Source organism: Phytophthora parasitica (genome assembly GCF_000247585.1).
Source record: "Phytophthora parasitica INRA-310 unplaced genomic scaffold supercont2.9, whole genome shotgun sequence".
Classification (NCBI taxonomy): Eukaryota; Oomycota; class Peronosporomycetes; order Peronosporales; family Peronosporaceae; genus Phytophthora; species Phytophthora nicotianae.
In genome coordinates, this window is record NW_008648995.1 from 689,751 (window position 1) to 691,825 (window position 2,075).

Below are 2,075 nucleotides of genomic sequence, written 5' to 3' on the forward strand. Positions count from 1 at the left end.
CGTTGCTAGTGTTGGGGTCCGGGACGTTGCGGGCGACTGGCGAGATGGCATTGTTCCGATGTTGGTGAAGGGAATGGATCACTGAGAAGCTCGACAGTAAATTCGAAAGTGAACGCCTTCATTTCGAATTCGCACGATAGCATAGCACAAAACGTCGAGCATAAGGTGGAGCGACCGTTAGAGGGGCGATGGTATAGATGATCACCAATAGAAAAGTAAATCATTTGATGCCACTAATGCGTTAGAACAGCAGGTCAATGAAACACATGCTTGTATTCTTATGCTGGCAGATGACTTTTGGAAAAATGGATAAGTTCTACAAAGGACTATTGAGCCATTATTGCCTACCGTGTCGCGGTACGAATGCAACCCCCGGACCGCCGTACTTAGAATTTCAAAGCGCGAAGGCGGGAGGATTCTCTCCGACAACAACATTCAGATTTTTTTAATTAAGCACGGTGTCAGGGCAAAATTTGAATTAATAGCCATTTCAGATTTAGTCTTTAGAACATGAGAAAAGACATGTTTAGGATCCTAAACAGACTACGGATTCACTCCATTTATACTAGAGTGTTCGAGCTCTTACACCATGGTATGACTGTTGCGGCTAGAATTCGCTCATGTCGATTATCATCATTCCTTTCTCAAAAGTGGAGACCTGATTGAGGAGCTGTAGACGGCGTGCTGTCTTGTCCGCATCCTCTCGGAGCAGCTCAGCCACCTTCTCATCCGTTGCAGCGCCCAGTAACTCACTCTCCATTTCACGCAGGAACGTATCTAGCAACAAGCCATTCAACTTCATAGGAACCACATCGACGAACCGATGAGAAGCTACCTCCAGATACGCACGTAGCGCTGCCTCCATCTCCAAAGCTTCACGATCGTCGGAAGGCATTGCAAAAGGTCCCATAGAAACTCCTTCAAGCGCTTTTGACACGTCGGCTAGAGAAACCATCCCGTACTTGTCTCCACGTGGAAGTGCAGCTTCCAGTCGGGCATGCAAAGCTCGTTGACGGAGTCTGTCCAGCTCCTCGTATAGACGTGGATCTTGGGTATAAGGTCGAGCTTCATGCTGTAGCAACAGCTCCAGTTCTCGAAGAGCAGCTTCCTTCAACTTACCGAGCACTCGATCAGTTGTTGTCGTAAAGAACCACTCGACGCGAGTGCTTTTGCTACCTGCTAAAACCGTTGAAATGAGGTGGTGGGATGTAGATCTCGTCTGAGTGTAGTAGTGCTCCAGTAATTTAAGTGTAGGACGCTTCCAGTTTCTCACACTTCGTTGCACACAGCTGCAAAACACGCGGTAGGACGGGAAAATAGTAAGTTCGTCGCCTCGGTTCGCTTGAATGAACTCTTTCAGGCCCATTGAACCATTATTCGTCGTGAAACCAGACGCGAATTTCCAGCGTGAAGCACCCAACCATTCGTGCGGTAATTCTGCACACAAAACATCAGTTCCACGCGTCTGCAGCACTGTCCAAACCATCATTTCTTGACTCTCTATCACGGCAATGCTGTCTCCCACAGCAACATCCTTTTGAGATCTTGGGCCTCCAACTACTACCTTCTTCGGCGACAACGAATCACCAAATTCAAGCAGATCGTTCACCTTAGTAGCTTCGACTTCTGCCCGAAAAAAGAGGTCTTTCTGTCGTAGCCCAGCTCTCAGTCGCACTTCGGGCGTCGCGCTGGTATCATTTGACGAATCAATTGGTGACAAGAGTTCATACTGGCCGCTCATGGCAGCTTCCATTAGACGTAAATACTGGTTGACCCATTTGCCAAACTGTTGGCGCTGCGCTCCGGGCGTCTCTAGCGGCGTTCCCAAACTCGACAACGACTGTCGTGTTTCAGCAATACGAGAATTAATCTCTGTGATCACCTTTGGTAGCGAACGTCGGATATTATCTTGCAAGATTGCAACCAACCGCTCCGCCAGCTTCGGGACACCCCACAGATGTGTAGGTAGTCGGTTCCAGTATTCGTGCTGACCGAAGAAGGCGATCTCATTCGCCAAACCTTTCTCGATACTCATTCCTTTGCTCAATTCACGCTGGTTACGGCACTTCACGGCG

At 48.6% G+C, this 2,075-nt stretch overlaps 1 protein-coding gene across 1 annotated transcript; it reads right to left on the reverse strand.

The window, feature by feature from the left end:
- Positions 1–527: 527 nt before the first annotated feature.
- On the reverse strand, positions 528–2,035 carry PPTG_06307 (hypothetical protein; the record flags this gene model as incomplete). Its single annotated transcript, XM_008900209.1, has 1 exon — positions 528–2,035. One exon carries the CDS (start codon positions 2,033–2,035, stop codon positions 608–610), a length of 1,428 nt encoding a protein of 475 aa, XP_008898457.1. The 3' UTR covers positions 528–607.
- Between the last annotated feature and the right edge of the window lie 40 nt (positions 2,036–2,075).